The sequence below is a fragment of the Rhinopithecus roxellana genome, chromosome 5 (genome assembly GCF_007565055.1).
Source record: "Rhinopithecus roxellana isolate Shanxi Qingling chromosome 5, ASM756505v1, whole genome shotgun sequence".
Lineage (NCBI taxonomy): Eukaryota > Metazoa > Chordata > Mammalia > Primates > Cercopithecidae > Rhinopithecus > Rhinopithecus roxellana.
The window spans coordinates 80,413,434-80,435,309 of record NC_044553.1 but is presented as its reverse complement, the minus strand read 5'-3'; the positions used below and the strand labels follow the sequence as shown (position 1 = coordinate 80,435,309).

At 46.0% G+C, this 21,876-nt stretch overlaps 1 protein-coding gene across 8 annotated transcripts in view; it reads left to right on the top strand.

The window, feature by feature from the left end:
- Nucleotides 1–21,876, top strand: part of RGS6 (regulator of G protein signaling 6) — a 626,178-nt gene that overhangs the window by 500,325 nt on the left and 103,977 nt on the right. For all 8 annotated transcript variants that reach the window (XR_004057311.1, XM_030930579.1, XM_030930576.1 and 5 more), the window contains 3 exons: nucleotides 12,608–12,658; nucleotides 16,382–16,488; nucleotides 17,736–17,787. Coding sequence is in view for 7 of the 8 variants with exons in the window: in XM_030930579.1 (XP_030786439.1) it covers nucleotides 12,608–12,658; nucleotides 16,382–16,488; nucleotides 17,736–17,787 (210 nt within the window). In the remaining variant the exon portion in view is untranslated. The remainder of the gene's footprint in view (nucleotides 1–12,607; nucleotides 12,659–16,381; nucleotides 16,489–17,735; nucleotides 17,788–21,876) is intronic.

Here is a 21,876-nt window from a genome sequence, read left to right as displayed (position 1 = left end):
GGCCCAGAGGCCCAGCTCCTGGTCACATAGACTGACGTAGCAGTGCACCGGCTACCCGAGGCAGCCTGCAGGAAAGGTTTACTCATAGCAATGCTGGAATGCCATGAGGCCCAGCCATGAGGTTGAGAACTGGAATGGAGGGAGATGTTTGCATCCTGATGCTGGGAAACAGGAAATCAGTCCTCACCAACGCTGAGATGATTTCCCTCTAGTTCTTAAGCTTGGTTCTCTTTCTGCTTGACGCTTGACTCTCTGGTGTCTGGCAGAGAGTCTGATGTCTGGCAAAGTGCTTTGCCTATAGGTCATGCCCGAGCATGCTGGTGACTTCACCCTTCTAGGACTCTTTTCTATTTCATAGGGACTTGCTGTGAAACCCCGTTTGAACTGGATATAGATGTTAGATGTCACAGAGTCCCGTTAGCATGGTGAGCTGCAGGCTGTTCTGCGTGAGTCCTCCTTGAGCCTGCATCCAATACCCACTCAGTCAATCTCTTTTCACTGTTTCCCGTTGATCCCAAGTGTGTCCTCCGTGACCTTTTTCCTGACACCAGGTCAGCCAGAATGACTCCCCTGTCTGTGTCCCCATCGCACCCCACAAATACTTCAGTCATAGCCCTTGTAACATTCTGGTACACCAGTTTGTTTAAGGACAGAGCCCTGTCTTATTCATCATTGCAGGTAAATGAATAAAAATGTTCAAGTTGTAATAATGGCAATGACAGCAATAAACTCAACACTTACTGACTATTGGCTATGTGCCACAGGACATAGGACAGAACATCTTACAGGTGTTATCCTCACGTCCACTCTCTCGGACGGCACTTCTATCGTATTCTACAGAAACTGAAGGATGGAAGGTCACAGAGCTGGTGGGAGGGGAGCCTGGACCCAAGCCATGTGCCTCCTGGCCACTCCTATGGGAGAAAGAAAGCAAAGGGCTTAGCTGTAGCTAGGATGGAGAAGGAGGAATCTCAGGCTTCTTCTGATATTTTGCCTCAAGACCTGGAAATTGATCTGGGAGTAGATCCCACACTGAGGGAGAAGCCCCTAGACCAAGAAAGGATGGGCTCATCCATTTGAATGAAACAGAGAAGCTTGAAAGAGCCAAGGCAGAGCAATTCCTGAGCTGTCCAGGACTAGAAAACCAGAAGCAAAGGCCTGGGGAGCAGGGGCAGAAAGTCTAGATTATAAATTAGGAATCTCCACTAGGAGATCAGCTCCAAGACAGCTTCCAGTTTTGGCAGATGGAAGGGATACTTGATGGAAAAGGAGGGAGGGTAAGTGCCAGAGACTGTGCTAAATGTCTTTACCTGCATGTCCTCATTTCAAACCCTCATATAACAAAGTTTGAGGTAGATTCTAGGGCTGGCCCCATTTTGCAGATGGGTAAACTGGGGTTCAGAGCACTATACCCATAAGATCTTTGCTCAATAACTTGTGTGTCCCAGACCACGCTTAAAACCTGGTTTACTCACACACCCTGCTGTGCAGACCTCTTCTGTTCCAAGGTGGTGGCAGACTTCAGTGCGCTTTGCAAACTTTCAATCTCAGCGCGTGCTGTGGAAGTGCTAGCAGTGTTACTGCACTAACCCTGTGGTTAGGCTGATCACATTCCTGATGAGTAATTATGGCCTACAGCCCTGGCATCTGAACGATGACCCCTTGCCTCTCCTCTCCTCAAGAAAGTCTTAGCCCCCTAGAGTATTTTCAATATAAAATGTTCATAAACTACTTTTCAGATTCAAATTTGCACAAATGACGCGACCGTTAGACACCACTGGAAGGTAATAAAGCCCCCAAGCCTGCCAGCCCTCCCAGAAATATGCTCAACTGCCCTCGAACCATCCGTCATGCTCTCTGGTGGGTGCTACTGGGCACCTGACATTAGATCACTTCTCTCCCAAAGCTGCAGCTCTGCTTATTCGATTTTTCATTTCTGCCTTTGGATTGAGTGAAAGGCAGTCATCAGTGACAGCCACCCTCAGGGAACAGAAACGAGGTCCACAGTGGCAATGATCCTCCGTCTTCCTGCACTGAGGCCTAATCAATGCAGCCCATACCCAGCCTCCATTTAATAAGCTGATTGTTGAGCTAAATCCCGCATGCTCTCCCCTTGCCCTGGACGCTTTTGATTGACAAAACTAATCTCTCCTCCACCCCCACGTCTGCTGCTGCCCGCATCCTCTTGCAAATCATGTACTCGGCTGCTGACAATTAGATATAAGGCTTGGGATTCGGACGCGGGAGGGTTATGAGGTTATGAATCAATCGTGGGGGCGCAGGTGAGATAACAAACCAGGGGAACCCATCTCAGACACCTCGCCACAGCCCTCAGAGCCTCCTGGTTGATTTATGAGTTGGTAATAACCTCGCTGGGTCTCCTGGCCCCTATTATTTTTCATAATGCACAGGGAAGCTTTAAATATCAGAGAATGGGGAAGTGCACAGTCTGAGTGGGAGGGAGGTGGGCGGGGGATGGAGCTTGGGGGAGAACAGTGGCCAAGGGCTTCCACGCAGCTGATTGTCTCTCCTGCCCCATCTCCCCAGGCCTTCGCTGCAGGTTTAGTAGTCCTGGACAGCTCAGGAATTGCTCTGCCTTGGCTCTTTCAAGCTTCTCTGTTTCATTCAAATGGATGAGCCCATCCCTTCTCGGTCTAGGGGCTTCTCCCTCAGCGTGGGATCTACTCCTAGGTCAGTTTCCAGTTCTTGAGGCAAAATATCAGGAGAAGCCTGAGATTCCTCCTCCTCCATCCCAGCTACATCTTAGCCCTTTGCTTTCCTTCTGTGGGTCACCACAGGGTGCCGTTGTCATATACCCATGGAGGCCAGCAAGCCGATTTGGCCAACCTGGGAGAAGACCCCAGGGAGGTGGCCCTGGTGACCCCTGGTTTAGGACTGCATATGGCAGGGTGCTTGAGGGATCACTGGACCCAAAATCGTATTTGCTGTGTCTGGATGTAATGCCTCCCACCTGTTCAAGACCACGTCAGAATGACTCAGAGGCCTGCCTGTTAAGAAGGGAAAATCACCCACTGGACAAAAGCCAGTCAAGAAGCGGGCTCACCCTGCAGTCTAGAAGCCAGTTGAGCAGCGAGGACAGGCCAAAGAGGTGGGAGGGGAGCGGTGAGTGTCTCTTTACCCAGAGGTAAAGAGCTGAAGACATTACCTTTCCTTCTGCCTGCTGTCCTCTTCCCAGTGACAGCCAGTGTTTAATAAGGAAAAGGAGGAGGCTTTGAATTGCTACCTAATATTTGTTTAAGTAGTAATTTGTTTAGATTTTTTTTTTTTTTTTTTTTGAGACAGCGTCTCGCTCTGTCGCCCAGGCTGGAGTGTAGGGGCACGATCAGCTTACTACAACCTCCGCCTCCCAGGTTCAAGCAATTCTCCTGCCTTAGTCACCCAAGTAGCTGGGACCACAGGCACCCGCCACCAAGCCCAGCTAATTTTTGTATTTTTAGTAGAGACAGGGTTTCACTATGTTGGCCAGGCTAGTCTTCAACTCCTGACCTCAGGGGATCCACCTTCCTTGGCCTCCCAAAGTGCTGGGATTATAGGCAAAAAGATATGATTTTTTTTTTTGTAAACAGTATCAGTGGATCAAGGGCCCTGAACCTTTCCTCTAAAGCAGTGTTTGCAAACTGCCTATATGATGTCTTGTACTAGATTGTATGATGTTTTCAAGGGCCACAAAAAATTGAGGAAAAATTTAAAACATATTGAATATACATTTGTGGGTGTTTATGTATTATGATGTATATTTGAATACAACTATCAATGAATAAGCGTTCATTAGACCCCAACTCTGTACCAGATGTTTACTCCATGCCAAGGATAGAACTAACAGGGTCCCCGCTCCCTTGGAGCTATAGTTTAGTGGGCATTATGGGTTTAATTATGTCCTCTCAAAAATTCATATATTGAAGTTCTAAACACTAAAACTCCAAAACATGACCTTATTTGGAAATAGAATCATTGCCGTTGTAATGAGTTAAGGTGAGATAATTAGGGTGGGCCCTAATCCACTATGGCTGATAGTCTTATTAAAAGGGGAAATTTGGGCCAAGCATCATGCTTCACACCTGTAATCCCAGCACTTTGGGAGGCCGAGGCAGGAGGATCACTTCAGCCCAGAAGTTAGAGACTGGCCTGGGTAACATAAGGAAACCCTGTCTCTACAAAAAGTTAAAAAATTGATCAGCATGCTGGTACATGCCTGTGGTCCCAGCTACTTGGGCGGCTGAAGTGGGAGGATCAGGAGAGGCCTGGGACAGATTCTCCCTCACAGCCCTCAGAAAGAACCAACCCGTTCGACACCTGGATCTTAGCTGTCTGGCCTCCAGAACCATAGACAATAAATTTCTGTTGTCTAAGCCACCCAGTTTGTGATACCTTGTCATGGAAGTCATAGCATACTAATATAGAAGAAGAAATAGACGTTGATCAAATAATTACACTGTGGCTAATTCCAAACTGAGATAAATGCTCCAAAGAGAAAGAACCTTGTTCTCTTGAGGTTGAAAGCCAAAGGACCTTGAGCCAGTCTGGAGGGCAATGAAGGCCTTCCCGAGGGAGTTAGGGCTGAAGGATGTGTCAGAAGCAGCTAACGCTGTGTTCCCCAGCCTTTTTGGCACCAGGGACCAGTTTCACGGAAGACAATTTTTCCATGGACTAGGGTTGGGGGGAATGGTTTTGGGATAATTCAAGTGCATTACATTTATTGTGCACTTTGTTTCTATTATTATTGCATTATAACATATAAGGAAATAATTATACAACTCACCACAATGCAGAATTAGTGGAAGCCCTGAGCTCATTTTCCTGTAACTAGACGGTCCCATGTAGGGGTGACAGGAGACAGGAATAAATCATCAGGCATTAGATTCTCATAAGGAGCATGCAACCTACCTCACATGCACAGTTCACAATAGGGTTCACGCTCCTGTGAGAATCTAATGTCACTGCTGATCTGACAGGAGGTGGAGCTCAGGCAGTAATGCGAGTGATGGGGAGGGGCTGTAAATACAGATGAAGCTTCACTTGCTCACCCGCCATCACCTCCTGCTGCGAGGCCTGGTTCCTAACAGGCCAGGGACCATTGCCTTTTGGGAGGCTGAGGACCCCTGAGCTAGAGGAAGAGGTAGGAGGAGAAAGGGAAGGCATGACAGGCCCAGGGAGTAGCAGATGCAAAGGCCCTGTGGTGTGATGGAGACTGTTGCATTCCGGGAAGGGAAAGGTGGTCCCAAGGCAGGAGAGGTGGGGGAAGAAGAAGAGGGTGTTGGAATGGATGTAACCAGACCACCCCAAACCAGAAAGATGTTGACTCCATTACCTTCAACTGAATTACAGTGGGGTGAGGGCACCTGTTTTGCTTTCTGCCCTTACTTCCAGGAAATGTGCATCCTGGATCAGGGTCAGAAAAGCGGCCAGGCGGGGGTCCCAGTCTCTCAGTGAGGCCTCACCAGGCTAGTAGAGTTGTCCAGCCACAATACCTTCCTTGTTTCCCCTTTTGTCCAACTAACTGTCTATTGGAAGATCCCAGCCTAAAAGCACCAGAAGACATTTTGAGATTCTCTAAGGCCTAAAATTTAAAAGCTGGTAAGTAACACAAGGATTTCAAGTTACTGCTGTCTCTCCCAACCACGCAGATGACTGGGTTAGACACTTGGCCGGTATGAGGTCCCTGAAACATGGACTCTGAGTAGCCAATGTGTATTAATATTAATGCTTATGATATGCCAGGTACTCTGCATGGGTTCATTACCCCTCACAGTCAAGGTGATGGGTCCCATTATTACTGTCCTCTTTTCTTTATTTTTGAGACAGAGTTTCACTCTTGTTTCCCAGGCTGGAGCGCGATCTCGGCTCACTGCAGCCTCCACCTCCCGGGTTGAAGCAATTCTCCCTGCCTCAGCTTCCCAAGTAGCTGGGATTACAAGCGCCCGCCACCACACCAAGCTAATTTTTGTATTTTTAGTAGATTTAGGGTTTCACCATGTTAGCCAGGCTGGTCTGAAAATCATGACCTCAGGTGATCCACCCACCTCGGCCTTCCAATGCGTACTGTCCTCTTTTCACATGAGAGAATAAACACACAGGGCCAGCAGATGACTTGCTAACAACCAACTCGTTTCAGCAAAACCATGAAACAGGCATTGTAGAGTTTCGTATACCTGGTCTTATTCTTTTTTTTTTTTTTTTTTTTTTTTTTTTTTTTTGAGGCGGAGCCTCGCTCTATCGCCCGCCCGGGCCGGAGTGCAGTGGCGTGATCTCAGCTCACTGCAAACTCCGCCTCCCAGGTTCACGCCATTCTCCTGCCTCAGCCTCCTGAGTAGCTGGGACTACAGGCGCCCGCCACCACGCCTGGCTAATTTTTTTGTATTTTTAGTAGAGACGGGGTTTCATCATGTTAGCCAGGATGGTCTCCATCTCCTGACCTCATGATCCGCCCGCCTCAGCCTCCCAAAGTGCTGGGATTACAGGCATGAACCACCGCACCTGACCACCTGGTCTTATTCTTAACTAGGCAGCACTTCCCCCTAGCTGACATCTGAAGAAATGGAGATCAGGGCAGGTGGTGGGTAAGGGACCTGCCCAGGTTCCCACAGTTTGTAAGTGATACACCATGATTTGTTCTCAAGTGTGTCTGACTTTATAAATGCAACACCTTATTGTTTCCTATGCTTGGTAAGCAAGTGAGTGTGAAATTTGCCACACTTTTCCTTGGAAAAACTCAAGCCCATTGACCAAATACTACTACTTGAAAATGACAATGAATGTTTCATGACTGTGTTTCTCCCACCTGTGTTCCCTTCTGTCTTACTGCCAGCTACTCACTGTTCTCGTCCTCCAAACCCAGTGTAACGTTTCCTCTTAGTTAAGCTTTCTCTGCTAGCTGATTGTTGCATTTTTTTTTCAACTAAGGCATAAAAGAAAAAGAAGAAGATCTAAGACTGTAAGGATTGCCCTACTTAGAATATCCTTCCATTCATTTGCAAAACGGAGATAATAATAAGCTATTTACAACATAGGATTAGTATAGTAGGATTATTCCAAAGCCTGGAATATAGAAAGTGCTCAATAAATTATTAGTTCAATAGCTAATAATACCAATTATTATTATCACTAAATTAATGCCTCTGTTTCAGGAAAAAAACTGAATGCGTACAGATTATCAGTTTTCTAATTGTTTTTTCTTTACACTACTTGGAAAGTTATTCGGAGTTAAGAGACACAGAATGGTATGGTGGAAATAATACTTGGCATAAAATTGCCTGGATTCCAACCTTGGCTCTAAATCTGTAGCAGCCTGTGGTCTTAAGCCTCTCTGGGCCTAATCTTTAAAATGGATATAATAATTATTGTATTGGACACAATTATTGTCAAGATGGCATGCGGTAACAGGGTCAAGTGCCCAGCTCTGGCCTGGTACACCATAGGCACTCAGGAAATGTCACTCCCCCTTCATAAGCATTGGCCTGCATGTGCCATCTATGTGATAAGGTGGCCTGAAGCTGCCCTCCCCACCCAGAGGCCCAGCAGAGGCCTGGCAAGAATGTGAAAATCCGATGGACTGAGTCATAACCTTGACCGAGGAGTATGGCTAGTTCACTCATGGCAGGAACCATCTGATCATTCATATGGCTTCAGGAACGTTTTACTCAAAAGAAAGTGTCTTTCCCCAACAGTCAAGATTGATAATTCGTTTATGAATTGCTTCGTTTATCAGTACTATGATGTACTGTATAATCCACCAGGTTTCAAGTTACTGGAAATTTGCGGGTGATGGGAACCAGTCTTTTTATCAACTTTGGATAATCTGATCTGGGTTCGGATTGACAGAATGCTTTGGGAAGAATCGGAGGAGTGTTTCATACTAGGATCTCCTGGGGTTCTGACGCATTAATGGGAGGAAGGTATCCCTGTCAAATGCTACAATTTTGGAGGAGCTTAAAACAGCTGAAGACAAAGCCTTGAATTTTATGAGTGTCTGCCTGAAACCAGAAACAGAAACCCCTTACCAGCTTACTCAATAGAGTTAATTCAGCATGGAAAGGCATCAGGAAAAGATCACTATGTCTTACTGTCCCCCAAGTAAATAAGCTAACAAACACAGAGGAGAGGTGCAGGTTGTCACCCTTAGGCCAAGACTCTGGGTGGACAGCCCTGTCAGAGTCTATAAAGGGTCACTCTGAGGCTCCAGGAGTGGCAGATGGCCAGAAAGTGGCCAATTGGAGGCACACTACTGAGCCTCAGGATTGAGCCTCCCACTGTTTACCCCTCAGGAAAAAGACAGCTTTGAGTCTCCTGGCCCTTTCCCCAGAGAGCAGGAAATGACCAGGGCTTGAGGATAGCCAGAGGCTGTCCAGAGTTACCCATAGCATCTCCACTTTGGCCTCAGAGGCCAACTCTTTCTTCTCTCTATGCTCTTTAAAATAAAATTATTTTTCTAGTGTAAAAGTATTATATGAATGTTCTATGAATTACAAATAATACAGACATGTAAAGAATAGAAATTTCCCATTATTTGATGCCTCTCCCACCCCAAAGTGACCTAAAGTTAACAATTTAAATCTATATCCAGAATTTTTCTTCTCCATATTTATAGATATCTACACATATATAATTAATACAACATAAATATTTTATAGTACACCCTGTTCTCAAGATGCTTTTCCACTGTAGTTGTTTAATAAATATTTATTGCATGAATGAGCCATAATTTATTTATTCAATCGCCTATTAGAGGCCTTTTGGTTTGTTCCCAGTCATCTAATAAACATGATTTTAGATATAGAAGACATAATTGAAATACATATAACACATATAGAAACATAACCCATAACTGCATATCATAAATACATCCTTAAATATACTAATAAAATATGCATGCAATGGAGAGGTGTTTTGGGTGCCCTCTGGTGTATTTCGTGGATATCCCTGGAATATATATTGATAAATCAGCCTCAAAAAGAAAGCTTCCAGACAGTGTTTTAGGATCTGTAGGAATAAAGGGTAGCCGTCCTGCATTTGTTACGTTGTTTCAACATAGCATTTGTTATGTTGTTTTATTGACTTTACGTCCTTGGCAAAGTGGCTTGACTATGATAAGATCCAGAAAGCGATTGTGGTAACAAGGCAACAATTAATTTTAGATAGAACAGAAAAGGAATCTGCTTCAGATTCTCTTCAGAACAGGAAGGAAAGGGTGATGGTGGGTTAGTGGGAAGGAAGGAAAGAGGCAAGAAAGGAAAGTGAAAAAAGAAGAATGGAAATGCTTTCTCCTGCTGGGGATTTGGATGTTTGGACTACTCTTGTCGGGTGCTACAGCGTAATCACTGTAAATGTTTTAAAGGATGCAATATTATGACAGATTTCCCTTTCTGACTTGTTCCTGGGGGTGAACACACAATGGTTTACTCCCTGCCACAGGCTGGAGGCTTGGCCGCTCCTCGGTTGGTCCAAGGGAGCCTGGAATATCCAATGCCCTTGAGAGTGAGCGCGTCCCCCTGTCTCCAAGTGTTGTCACTTGTGCTGAGATGAAGCCTACCAAGCATTGCCATGGCATGGAAGGGATGGTGGCAGAGTGGATGCCACTGGAGATGGAGTGCAGTGTCCCAGGCAGCCGGGGCAGCCGCTCAGCCCTTGCCTGGGCCTGAGGAGTTGCATCAGCCCCCAGATGGGATAGCAGCTGTCATGGTGGCTGAACCTGGGAAAAGAAACTCCACTCTGTGGTCTCCACGGAGCTAGGGAAAAAGGAAATGGGTTTTTGTGATTTTCCCTTCTTTAGAAACAAAAGTGCTTAAATGTGATCCTTTGGCTCTGTAAATGCAAACCAGGGCCTGGTGGACCGGAGAGAACAATTAGGCCAAAGACTGAGCACAGGAAGCCAAAAGGGGGTAGAAACCCAGACAATGGTGCTGAGCCGGGGGTTGGGGTGGTGGGGGGAGCGGATATGATAGCAAGGAAGGAGTTTCAATGTGAATGAATACTAATTAGTGACATGGATATTAACGATGACAGTAATTAACAGGGGAAAGGAAGGGCTGTCATTGTCCCAGGGTGAGTAATCAATCTTGGCAGGTGATAAATAATGGTTCGGCAAGCTCAGCAGAAAGATAATCCGCAGGCCTAGGGGAGAGCTCGGCTAATGCAGGAAACCTCGCAGTTTCTAGGCAACCCACAAAAAAACACTTTTTTTTTTTCTTCTTTGAAACGGAGTCTCACTCTGTGGCCAGGCTGGAGTGCAGTGGCACGATCTCGGCTCACTGCAACCTCCTCCTCCCTCATACAAGCAATTCCCCTGCCTGAGCCTCTCAAGAAGCTGGGACTACAAGCACATGGCACTACGTCCGGCTAATTTTCTGTATTTTAGTAGAGACGGGGTTTCACCATGTTGGCCAGGATGGTCTCGAGCTCCTGACCCTGTGATCGCCCACCTCGGTCTCCCAAAGTGCTGGGATTACAGGCATGAGCCACTGCACCCGGCCAGAACTATTTTTCTTTTGAGGATAAAACAGGTTAGAGTCTCTCTCCCACCCCAGCTTGGGGCTACAGTTCTTATTTGATTTCTGCTTTGTTCTTCATTTCCTGGGACAAATGTTGAACTTGTAGAATTTGGAGGAAAGGGACACACAGGCACATGTACACACACATACTCATTCTCTCTCTCTAAATACAAATGAATAGGAATGTTTTTGATCTAAAGTTTAACTCACAGATGCCGTCCAGGAGCAGTAAGAGTGAGGAGAAGCCTAGAAGTGCTGCCTTTGAGGTTGGCGCAGGGAAACTGCAAAATTGCAAGGCTGTGTTGGTGGAACTGGGGCACACAGGAGGACAAGGATGGCCCTGGGGGTCCCACTGTGCAGGGTTACTTCACCTGCCATGGACCCAGAGAGAAACAAAATGTCTAGGCTCCCTGTCCCTTACCAGTCCCACTTCTGGCCACCAGTCACATATCTAAGAAATCTGCTTCCTGGGAAGAGGGCAATCCTCATGAAGCCCCTCGGCTGGATCCCCAGGCCTTCAGCCAGGAATCCAGCCCAGGAGAGTCCTTGGCACATCCCCTCCCTCGCACCAAAGCCTCAGACCCATGGTAGGACTCTGATGTCTAGAAATGTCTTCCCTTGCAGGCTGTGTTCCATGAAACAATTCAGAGGTGACAAAGTCACACCTTCAGTGGTCTGTACTGGTTTAAAATGAGATCTTTGGGTGGCAAAGGTAGGTTGACCAGAAATTCAGAACCTTCCAGAAAACTGTACTCCTCTACTCCCATGTACACAGTGCTGTTCTCAGAACATCCTTTGTGGGTCATATTTTCAAAGAGAGGCAGACAGAAGAGAACATATTCAGAGGATTGGGAACACATGGTGAGGAACTCCAGTCCAGGCCATCCAAGGAAGCAGCTGAGGGACCCGGGCCTGTTGCACTTGGAGGGAGGACGTCGCTGGTATGCTGCAGGACTGTCCGAATAGCTGAAGGGCTGTCGCACAGAGTGGTTAGGTTGGGGTTTGTTTTTCTATCATCAAAGGGCAAAACTGAGGCCAAAGGGAGGAAGTCAGAGAGGGGCAAGTTTCTGTTCGGATAAATCAAGGCTGATTTAACTGGGTCAGGCTGGGTAGGGGGAAATTTGTGAGTTCCCAGGTACGAGGCATTCTAAACACAGGTTACAGCATCTCTTGTCCAGGGTGTTGTGAATGGGACTTGTGTATTGGCTCGGGTTGGAGTAGACAAGCTTTAAAAGTTACTGCAGACTGTTAAGATTTATATTCATGAAGGTAATACTAGTTTTCAAAACAGCTAAGTCCCACATTTCAGGGGCTGAACACAACAAAGTTTGTTCCTCCTCACGTCAGAGCCCCACATGGGCATAATGTCCGTGGCTGGAACCATGACTCCCTCCCTGCTGTGGCTCTGCGTTCCCCCAGGTCTTTACATCCAGCCAGCAGATGGGATTGGAAGGGGCAGAGCGATGGAGAGCCGTGTAGGAGTTTTCATGGTCCAGGTCTGGAAGTGGCATATGCCATTTCTACCCACATTCTATTGGTAGAACTCAGTCCATATCTAAGTGCAGGGAAGTCTGGAAATGCAATCTAGCTATGGCACAGTGAGGCGAGGAAAGAGGTCTTGGTGAAGTACATAGACGTTTCTGCCACAAATGCAGGGGCACATTCATTCAGGATAGGCCCGTGCCAAAAGAGATGAGAGTTTTGCAAGAACCTGTGAGGTCACCTGTGTTGGTCAGCCCTTGTAATTGACGGTAGGGAGCCGAAGAGGCCTCCTTCTTCAAGAAATGGTCTGGGGGCCAGGCATGATAAAGCTTCACCTAGCATGTCTCGGGGAAGTCCTCTATAGATGCTGCTTAGAAATATGAATATAAGCTCATCCTGCATCATCAGAAGTGAGTGTTTTTTGGACGAGAATGGAATTGTAACTATGGAAGTGTACTGAAGAATGGAAAGGGTTGGTTAGGACAAAAAAGAGTGTCCATATTATCCTGCTCTACAGTGTGGACTGATTGGAATTAGGATTCTCTTAGGTAAACATGTTTCTTCTGCCACAGTGTTAAACACCCAGGAGGTCTTCAGCTGAAACTGCTTTGTTGTTGCAGGTACTGACGTCGTGCAGTGGCTTATGAAGAACCTTTCCATTGAGGACCCAGGTACTTGACCTTTGACCCGGCCCTTCTCTCCCCTGGTATCAGTAAACATCCCATAACCAAGTTCCAGACTAGATTCTCCTACCCTCCTGAGAGCTGGTCTTGTAAATGTGAGTTCCAAGATGTAGAATCACTCTATTTACAAATAAAATTAATTTATTTTCTCCTGAATATTTGTCTGTAAATTTAAATCATGCTTTGAGGAAATGAGCAACTATTTAGAATGCCAAAGAGTGCCGTACAATAACGTGTGAAATGAGTTGAATTCTCGTTAGCTGCGGCAATTAAAGATAAGTTGTAGCACTGTCACTGAACAGCCTTCTAGAGCCAGCTCTTAAAATTAGATTGCCTGATGCACAATTAAGATGTTTAATTATTTGCTAAGACTCCCTCTGTTTTCTGCTTCTGCAAGAGGTGAAGGAATGATTTTTTTTTCAGCTTTAATTATGCATTTCAATTAGGAAGTCCTTACCAGGAAAACAACAACAAAACCCTGGCCAATAAAACAATTTCCAAATCTGTCCTCCCACCAGAAAATAGGCAGTAAAATTTATTTTCACAGCGTAATTAGGAAATAGTGAGGGGGGGTGTTCCAGAAAAATAAAAATTCAAGATAAGTAAAGCTTATTCCCATGTGCTATTAGTTAATACTTTTCTGAATTTATTACATACTCCTTTGCCTTGATTAACTGAGTATTCTTGATGCCTGAAGGTCACATTTATAAAGATCCACTAATACACTCTGATGTTCTTAATGGACATTGGCGTGATTAAACTTATCTGCCCCAAATTAAATGGCCCCGAACCACAATGCTTTTTGAAGATTTTTTTCAAGTACCCATTCTGGATCTGTGACCTTCAGCTGTGATTTCCTGCGGAAATCAGTGTGTCAGCTTGGCACTCCTGTGTTTTAACCCAACGTTTCTAATCTGCTGTTGACTGCAAAACAATACAGTTTCTATGCAGTTTAATTATATACAGTTGTTAGAACTCTGAGTGCCAGAAAAGCAGATCATTCATAGAAGTGACCTGAGTCTTTTCACCCCCTTCATTAGTGGCTACGCTCACAACTAGTGAAAATTCTTAATTGTAGTCAAGTTCTTGATTCACGGGGGAAAAGCTGTAAATGCTAACCCTATGTGAGGGATAGAACCCAAAACAACTCCCTATATGTTGTCTCTGATGCAGCCTGGACCTCTGAGTCCTCTGGAAAGTCTGGACTAGATCAGCATCTACCTGTTTAGTTACATGTATTTAAAGTCAGTGTTTCCTGTGATTATAATGCTAAACTAAGGAACGTTATTTCCTCATGGCCGCCTTTTCTCTTCCAAGAGCACTGGCTTCTTTGCCTCCTAAAATAATCATTGTGTTCCTGACATGTATTTTATTATTACTATAATGAGAACCCTAAATTGGCTAGCAGTATGTGAGAATGAGCTTCAGGAATCCTCCAGCCCTGGCGTGAGAAGCTTCTGAGAAGGGTCCTGAATGATGGGAGTTATTTCTATGAAAATCTGTTATACTCTGATGCCCTTGGGAAGACACCATGGTAAATTGGGGCCTGTTTGGGCTTCTGAGAAGTGGCTGAGGAGGAGCGAAGCTAAGAACAATTTGTCAACTGGGAATAGGGGAAATGAGGCAAACCAAGGCCTTGGGAAACAGCCAGATCCAGCGTCTGCCCCTCTCTCCTTTCTTTTTCCCATCAGACAGTTTCCTGTGGTTATTTTTTGTTTTTTGAGGCAGAGTCTCACTCTGTCACCCAGGCTAGAGTGCAGTGGCACGAGCATAGCTCACTGCAGCCTTGACCTTCCTGGCTATCTTCCACCTCAGTCTCCCGAGTAGCTGGGACTATAGGCTCTGACCACCACACCCAGCTAATTTTTTGTTTTATTTTTTGTAGAGATGGGGATCTCACTGTGTTATCCAGGCTGCTCTTGAACTCCTGACCTCAAACAATTCTTCTGCTTTGGCCTCCCAAAGTGCTTGGATTACAGGTGTAAGACACCATACCTGGCCCCATTGCCAATGTCTAAGCAAAAACATTTTTGCTCAGAGAATGAAGGTAGAGTCTTAGCTCCAAGACTGGTGGCATGAAAGTTACCTTCCTACAGGATTTTGTTCTTTCTCCTATGGGGAAGGAGCAGCTGCTGATGATGAAACTTCTGTTCTAGCTGGACTCATGGTTCTTGAAGCCTATAGACTTGAAAAAGCAAACTGGCCAGACATGGTAGCTCATGCCTGTAATCCCAGCTCTTTGGGAGGCTGAGCTGGGAGGATTCCTTGAGCCCAGGAGTTCAAGGCCAGCCTGAGCAAGATGGCAAGACCCTACCTCTACAAAAAAATGTAAAAATAAAAAAAAATTAGACAGACGTGGTGGCATGTGCCTGTGGTTCCAGCTACTTGGGAGGCTGGGGCAGAAGTATCACTTGAACCCAGGAGTTCAAGGCTGCAATGAGCTGTGATCGCGCCACTGCACTCCAACCTTGGTGACAGAGTGAGACCTGTCTCTGAAAAAAAAAATAATAATAATAGCAAATTGGTCATCACTAAGTAAAATAAAACTCCATTCATTCTAATTCCACCAGTTACATGTATATTTCTTTCAAAGGAGAATAGGTGGTTCTTAATAAGCAAAACATTGCATTGTATTCAACTTCTTGAAAAATTTGCAAGTAAAGCCAAAACAAACTACTTTAAAAAGTCAGAGCTCGTGAAATTAATAATTGCTAGAGACTCCCTGAGCACATTAACAATTTCCATGTCCAAAAATTAGTCTTAACCTGTAACAGTACTTTTGGATTTGTGAAAGATTACTTTGTGTGGTAGAAGCATTGAGGTTTGTTATTTTTTCTTAGCTCTGCTCAGGATAAATCTAAATTCTTAACCCTTTTTTTTTTTTTTTTTAATTTTTAAATTGAGACAGGGTCTTGCTGTGTTGCTCAGGCTGTTCTCAAACTCCCAAGCTCAAGCGATCCCCCTACCTCGGCTTCCCAGAGTGCTGGGATTACAGGCGTGAGCCACCATGCCCAACCTGTATTCTCAACTTTCTATGTGCATCTATTTATGGCTGGTGCTAAAGGAACAAAGGAACAGATTGATTGTGGCAAGAATATAAGTATTTCTATCAGGTTGGCCTCTCTCTGTCACTGCCCACTTCCATGTCCCTCCTCTAATTTTCAAAGGAAGTGAGGTTTTCCTCTCTGTCCATAAGAGAAGGGTAACACCCCTCTCATCCCTGATGGGACTGTCATACTGGGGAACACAGTGGGAGTCCTATGTCTCTATGGGTAGTGAGGCTGCATTCTTACTGCTGGGGATGATGAAACTGATATGAATCAGAGCTGCCAGCACTTATGGAGTATTTGACCTGTACCAGACACTGCTAATAACTTCATGTGAAATATCTCACTTAGTTAAATACAGGTTCATCTATGCCAGAATTTATGCCCTTGACCCTGAAGCCAGACTTTCTTCTGAAGGTCAGGGTGGAGAGAGGTTAAGCAATGTCAGACTCTCGGAGGTGGGATTCACACAAGTCCCAGACACACAGTGGCCCTTTCCAGCCATTGGCATCTCCCCTCCTCACCCCCACACTGAGCAAGGGCAATCATGTCATCAACACAGTCATCTGGGGGTGATGACAGTTGACTTCTGGTCTCCCAGCTTAATTTTCAGCCAAATAACCTGCTTCCTAATTCCTTCTCTCTCTATGCACTGTTCTTACAGTTGAAGCAATACACTTGGGAAGCCTTATCGCTGCCCAGGGCTACATCTTTCCAATCTCGGACCATGTTCTCACCATGAAGGATGATGGTACCTTTTATCGTTTCCAGGTAAGCCTGCTGGCTCCTCCTCCTGAAGAACGTTTTCTTCTCAACATCATCTGATCTCAGCTTAGAACTACAAAGAAAACCTAGGGATATTTGAGGGAGTAACCTTCACTCCTCATCAGCACTGGGAAAGCCAAGAGAACTTTTGTCTGGACCGTTGGGTGACCCACTTAGAGAATAGTAAAAGGCTGTCATTGAGAGCCTACCATGCTCTGGGCCTTAGTCCCTTTGGGCTGCTACAACAAAAATACCATAAACTGGATATCTTATAAACAAAAAAAATTTACTACTCATGGTTCTGGAGGTTGGCAAGTCCAAGACCAAGGTGCCAGCAGATTTGGTGTCTGGTGAGGGCCTGCTGTCTGGCTCATAGAAGGTACCTTCTAGCTGCATCCCCACAGGGCAGACAGGACCTGGAGCTTATATCAGGCCTCTTTTATAAGGGCACTGATCTCATCTGTGAGGGCTTCAAAGGCCCCACCTCCCAATACCATCACCTTGGGGATTAGGATTTCAACATGTGAATTTGAGGGGGACGCAGACATTCAGACCATCGTAGACACTTTGTACAGATTTCCTCATTTATTCTGAAGAGCACACTTTAGAGGGTAAATACCACCCATTTTACAGGTAAGAAAACTGAAGTGCTCAAAGAATTAAAGTGTCATTTAGTAAATCCAGGAGCAGCCTTAATTTGAACCTAAGTGAGCCTGATAGCACAGACCTTGATCTTTCTACTGTCTCATGCTGCCTTCTCCGGAGTGAAGTTTCTATTTGCTACCTAATCACCCTCCCCACCCATTTTAACTCCTTCTCCCAGATCCTTCCCTAGAGGTAATGAGGGCAGAGGATATGGGCTTGAGTCAAGGTCTAACTAAAGGGTTTGGGAGAAGAGTTCTTCAGACTAGGTTAAAGAGAGAAAAGGAACATGGGCTTAGGTGCCCAGTAAGTTATGCCAGCCTGACTTTTGTACTTAGACCTCTATTGTCTCAGGGATAAGAATATATTTCCCTGTAAACAAAACTTCTCATTTTGCATTTGTTTTGCTTACCTTACATTTTATTTGTCAATGCCTAGATTAAAATGTTGACTCACCTCAGCTGCATTAGAGAAGAGGAGAGCATTGTGGGGTAGCATCAGCAAGAAGGAGTTGGGGGAGAGCCTGCCACCAGGGAGGATCCTCCCTGGATGTGGGAGGGAAGTGCAGGCATGGCACACCTATGAGCCCTGACACCCATGCTCCTTTGCAGGCTCCATACTTCTGGCCTTCGAACTGCTGGGAACCTGAAAACACTGACTATGGTGAGAACTGAAGCCACAGCCCACACTGTGTGTCACTTCTGGGTGTACAGAAGACAAATACTTGGTGTGGGCAACTGTGGTACATGGGCAGGAGGGTCCTTTCTGCTTAGTCCTTTCTCATATTGTTGCTTTATAACAAATTTCCTGTTCCACATAACAGAGGAAGGCCCAGCTCACTGAAACGTGTAGTCCTTAGAGGGGAAGCAGGAGAGGGAAGAAAAATCTTACCAAGGGTGGTCAGTATGTTCATCTTGGGGCCATGGAGAACCAGGATCCTACAGCAATACTATGGGATGGTGACTTTTAATTGTTCTTTCCAGGGATAGGGCTTCAGGGAGGGCTGGATCAAGGGGCTACCTCTTCCTGGCCCTTTCTGTTCTCACAGACTTGTCAAAACTTACTAAGAACCTTTTGGTGTTCTTGATAGTTGCAATTTAGAAAAAGGAGAGAGACCAGAGACAGGTATACAGAAGTCATCTTGGACTAGGAAAATAAAAAGTGAGTGAAGTTGGGAGTTCTCTCTCTCCAGACAGGGACCTACAAGACTTCTTCTGCCACATACTCTCAATGGAGATTATTTAATATTCCTATATGCCAGTTCTCTGCAGAAGTTATATTATCACTATGCTTAAGAGAAAGAACCTGAGGCCCAGAGAGGCCACACCCTCACACTACCACATTGTCTGAATGCTCCCTTGATTGTAAGCCTCATGAGGGCAGAGGCTGGTCCAGCTTGTGCATTCTCATATCTCCAGTGCATAGCCCATGTCTGAGGCAGAGTTAGTGCTCAGTAAATATCCACTGACAGTTCTGGTTCTTTATTGAAGGTGATCAACAGACACTCAGTAGAGGGAGCAGAACTCGAACTCAGATCTGAGTGGCTCCAAAACTCATGCTTCTTTCACGGTCCTGTGCGTGACATGACTGAAGGTTGTAGCAGCAGCACTGCCCCTTTGCATGCATCATTGCTGCTGACTTCAGCTGCTGTGGCAGTCTGGTCTGTGGCTCTCCTTGGGACTGGGACACTCAATGAGACCTGCAGCTTCTTTGCAGACTTGTTTAAGACAGGAAGGCAGATGCAGCTGTGATGAGCGGGAGGGAGATGTGCAGCTAGGTGGTGATCAGGGGAGCCTGTCTGGGAGACCCCTGGGATAAGATACAACCTTGGAGTCACATGTTCGAGCAAGAGGAAACCGACAACAGGGAGCCAAGCTGAGGATGAAATACAAGTGAGTTGTCACCTACTAAGGCTGGAGCTGTTCCATGGCCAAGTGTGGAGGATGTCAGTCATGCAGAAGGCAGGCCCTGGGGCTGTCTGCTTGGCTATCCACAGGCACCACTTGGGCCCTCTGACACTGTGCTGCACCCTGACCAATGTGATAAGTGGATCCAGGAAGGCTTCCGGCTGCAAGCTGAGAGCTGCATTTGACTGCTCATGACACTAGTGCTTCTGAGGCTGAAAAGACTGCTCATGAAAGCCCAACTTGGAATTTGAATAATTATAGCTCAGTTCCATGCAGCAACATGTGCCCTTGTAAATGTGAAAACCACTATTTTTCCAGGCAGTGGAGAGGGTGGGAGGATGGTAAGACCAGATACCTGGGCCCAAGTAAGATGAAAATATTTTCTTCCACAAAGCTTAGGCCATCTTATGCTGAGTACTAAAGGGCATCAGCGCCCTGTGTCTAAAGGTGTTCTTCACTTCATAATTTTAATTGTGCATCATCAACAGGGAGAGAAATAACAGTTTGTTTCAGGCTCTCGCTAAAGAAAAATTATTTTAAATTCCTGTGCCTCAATTATGGCAAATCAGAGGGAGAAATCAAGGTTCAGGATGCAGAAGTGTTCACCAGGGGCCAGGCATGGTGGTACATACCTGTAACCCCAGGGACTCGGGAGGCTGAGATGGGAGGATCACTTGAGCCCAGGAGTTCAAGGCTGCAGTGAGCTATGATTGTGCCACTGCACTCCAGCCTGGGTGACAGAGGAAGACCCTGTCTCTAAAACAAAGAAAAACCAGTACTCCCCAGGGTTTCCAAAGCAGTTTAGTTAGAAAATCAGAATGTATTTACCAAGAGAGAATCCAGCACAATGAGCCCCCAGGATCAACCAGTTCCACTAGCTGGGTGATCTTGGCAAATTACTTAACCTCTCTGTGCCTCAGAGACCTCATATTAAAATTAGACTAGTAGCAGCACTTGTCTTCTAGTGTTGTTTTGTTAGGATTAAATGAAATGCATGTAAGGTTCTCTGAGTTAATACGGGGTGGTGGTCGGTATTGCTACTGGGGTGAGGTTGGTGTTATTGCCACTGGGATGCTGGTTGATGTTATTATGACTGAGGTGACCCTCTCACCAGGAAGCATGTGAAACTGAAGCTAAGAATTCAATATAGTATGATTTAGACTAATGAAGTACCGGACACTTTCATTCAATCGACAACCATTTACTGATCCCCACTCTGTCAAATTCTATGTTGGAGATTTGAATAAGTCACAGCCTTTCCCTGCAAGCATCCCAGGCTGGGAGAGGCAGCATGATGCAGGAAGAAAGGCATGGTGAGGATCTGGCTTGAGTATTCAGAGGTTTTATGTGATGAATGATTGAGAAGGCTGAATAGCTTGGGAGGGGCGGGTTTATAAAAAGGCCCTGGCCGTCAAGGAGAGACGTTTAGAATGGAGTCAGCAGTTTGGGGAAGCTATTGTGGGTCCCCAACAATGAACATACTTTCCCAAGTTTTTTCCCAACTTGGGAAGAAATTGGTTCATCTATAAGATGGGGGTAATAACAGAACCCACCTCGTAGATTTGTTATGAGGATTAAGTAAGCGGACTGTGGAGGATCAAGCAAGCGGACTGTGGGGGATCAAGCAAGCGGACTGTGGAGGATCAAGCAAGCAGACTGTGGGGGATCAAGCGAGCGGACTGTGGGGGATCAAGCAAGCGGACTGTGGGGGATCAAGCGAGCGGACTGTGGGGGATCAAGCGAGCGGACTGTGGGGGATGAAGCGAGCGGACTGTGGGGGATCAAGCGAGCGGACTGTGGGGGATCAAGCGAGCGGACTGTGGGGGATCAAGCGAGCGGACTGTGGGGGATCAAGCGAGCGGACTGTGGGGGATGAAGCGAGTGGAGTGTGGGGGATCAAGCGAGCGGACTGTGGGGGATGAAGCGAGCGGACTGTGGGGGATGAAGCGAATGGACTGTGAGGGATCAAGCGAGTGGACTGTGGGGGATGAAGCGAGTGGACTGTGGGGGATGAAGCGAGTGGACTGTGGGGGATGAAGCGAGCGGACTGTGGGGGATCAAGCGAGTGGACTGTGGGGGATCAAGCGAGTGGACTGTGGGGGATCAAGCTGCTACAATGGTGACCCTCTCACCAGGAAGCATGTGAAACTGAAGCTAAGAATTCAATATAGTATGATTTAGACTGATGAAGTACCAGACACTTTCATTCAATCGACAACCATTTACTGGTCCCCACTCTGTCAAATTCTATGTCGGAGATTGAAAACTCACCATTGTACTGTGGGGGATCAAGTGAGTGGACTGTGGAGGATTAAGTAAGGGCTGTGACTTAGTCAAATAGTCCCCGATATTCAGTGGGCTCAATGGAAGCAGTAGCTGCTACAATGGTGATTTTTCCAGCACCTAAAACAGTACTTGGCCCATAGGAGACACTCAAGTACATGTTTGAATGAGTGACTGAATGAGTAAACGGATCAGTGAATATCAGAGAAAACTCTGCACTGGGCCTCAATTCTAATTCCATCTCCATCACTAACTAGCCCTTGAGTCCATCACTTCACTTCTCTAGGCCTCTAGTTTCCCCATCTGTAAATGAGGGGCCTGTACTTCATGGTTGCCAAGGTTACCTCCAGTGCTAAAATGCTGTCATTCTAAAAAGTCATCAGAGAGTATGAAGAAAATAGAGAAATAAGTGAGTTATAGGTTCCCTAGTTTAGGAGATTGAGGACATAATGATGTTGCTAGTAAAGGCAGAAAGTACAGAAAGGGGTCAGTTTCTTCAGTACATTGAAATTCGATAAGCTCAATTTTTTTTAAGAAATTCAATAGCACATATAATACATGA